This window comes from Salmo salar, chromosome 20, assembly GCF_965601325.2.
Source record: "Salmo salar chromosome 20, fSalSal1, whole genome shotgun sequence".
In the NCBI taxonomy this organism is placed as follows: Eukaryota; Metazoa; Chordata; class Actinopteri; order Salmoniformes; family Salmonidae; genus Salmo; species Salmo salar.
Genome location: NC_138310.1, coordinates 93587484 through 93588868, shown reverse-complemented (window position 1 = coordinate 93588868; position 1385 = coordinate 93587484). Strand labels below are relative to the sequence as shown.

The following is a 1385-nucleotide window of genomic DNA, read 5'->3' as shown; positions in this document are numbered from 1 at the left end:
CCCTTCCCTATCTCTCCTCTCCCGTCCCCATCCCTCTCTCCTCTCCTCTCCTCTCCTCTCCTCTCCTCTCCTCTCCTCTCCTCTCCTCTCCTCTCCTCTCCTCTCCTCTCCTCTCCTCTCCTCTCCTCTCCTCTCCTCTCCTCTCCTCTCCTCTCCTCTCCCCTCTCTCCTCTCCTCTCCTCTCCTCTCCTCTCCTCTCCTCTCCTCTCCTCTCCTCTCCTCTCCTCTCCTCTCCTCTCCTCTCCAGTCCAGTCCCTTTGAACACAGTCACCAACAGGGACGGGGAAACAGATTGCCATAATAAATCACAGACAGAATAGATATCACAGAATGTCTTTCTCTAGCAGCCACACTTGAACAGCAAAGACTTTTGAATCTCTTTTTTTTTCTGAAGGAGAAGTAGCACTCTACAGTAAAATACAGTGTTCAGCAACTGATTTCCAGGTGGCTGCCACACCATGTTTTTTTTAGTTCATTCAGTGTATCATGTTAATCACACGTCAAAGGAGCAGGAAACTACAAGGTGTTCATGTGTGTAACTGTCTTTGGCAACAAGTCCTTAGTTATACTTTGTGGCCACCAACGCTGCGTCTGAACAAAAGGGCACACTATCCCCTATATAGTGAACTATTGGACCCAGAGCCCCAGAGGCTGAGGGGCCCTGGTCAAAAAGAAAGTGCACTATATAGGGAATAGGGTTCCATAGGGCTCTGGTCAAAAGTAGTGCACTACATAGGGACTAGGGTTCCCTAGGGCTGGTCAAAAGTAGTGCACTACGTAGGGAATAGGGTTCCCTTTGAGACACCTCTCACTCCGGTGGCTAAACAGGTTCCAGTCGTTGATCATGTCACCTTCGACCCATCTCACTCTGCCTCATGAAGTGAATGTTGTTGACGCTGTCTGACAGCTCCGGGAACTGGTCCACAGACACCACGTAGAAGCCGTCGTATCCTGTCACCTTCCCCGACCCCAGCAGCTGTTGCTTCTCCCCGTCCGTCCAGGCGCGCGAGCCCTCCTCTCCCTCCCTCAGTCTCTGGCGCTCCCTGGTCCAAGCCTGGGCTACAGCCCTCTGCCTGGCTAACTCCAGCACCCTGGCCTTCTCCTCGTCCAGGGAACTACCGTACCGCGTGTTGAGGCTCAGAGCGCCGTATTGAAGCCGGATGTCCGTGATGCGCCTAGTCCTGCCGTTCACCACGGCGTTGACCTGAGACACCGTCACGTTGACGCCCGTCTCCAGGGTACGCCGTCCTACAGTCATCCCGATGAGTGACAGGTCGCCCTCCACGGACCCCAGCTTCAGGAAGTAATGTGTGTCCACGCCGTCGACGGTGAAGTGGAGGTCCTGGAGGTAGAAGGCGTCATCGAGAACCGCCGCCAAGCGTCGA

General features: G+C 54.4%; 1 protein-coding gene across 1 annotated transcript in view; it reads right to left on the bottom strand.

The window, feature by feature from the left end:
• Positions 1 to 215: 215 nt before the first annotated feature.
• Positions 216 to 1385, bottom strand: part of tenm4 (teneurin transmembrane protein 4) — a 653198-nt gene continuing 652028 nt past the window's right edge. The window contains 1 exon segment of the mRNA XM_082966126.1: positions 216 to 1385. This exon segment is cut by the window's right edge and continues 221 nt beyond it. Coding sequence (XP_082822252.1) covers positions 848 to 1385 — 538 coding nt within the window. The 3' untranslated portion in view covers positions 216 to 847.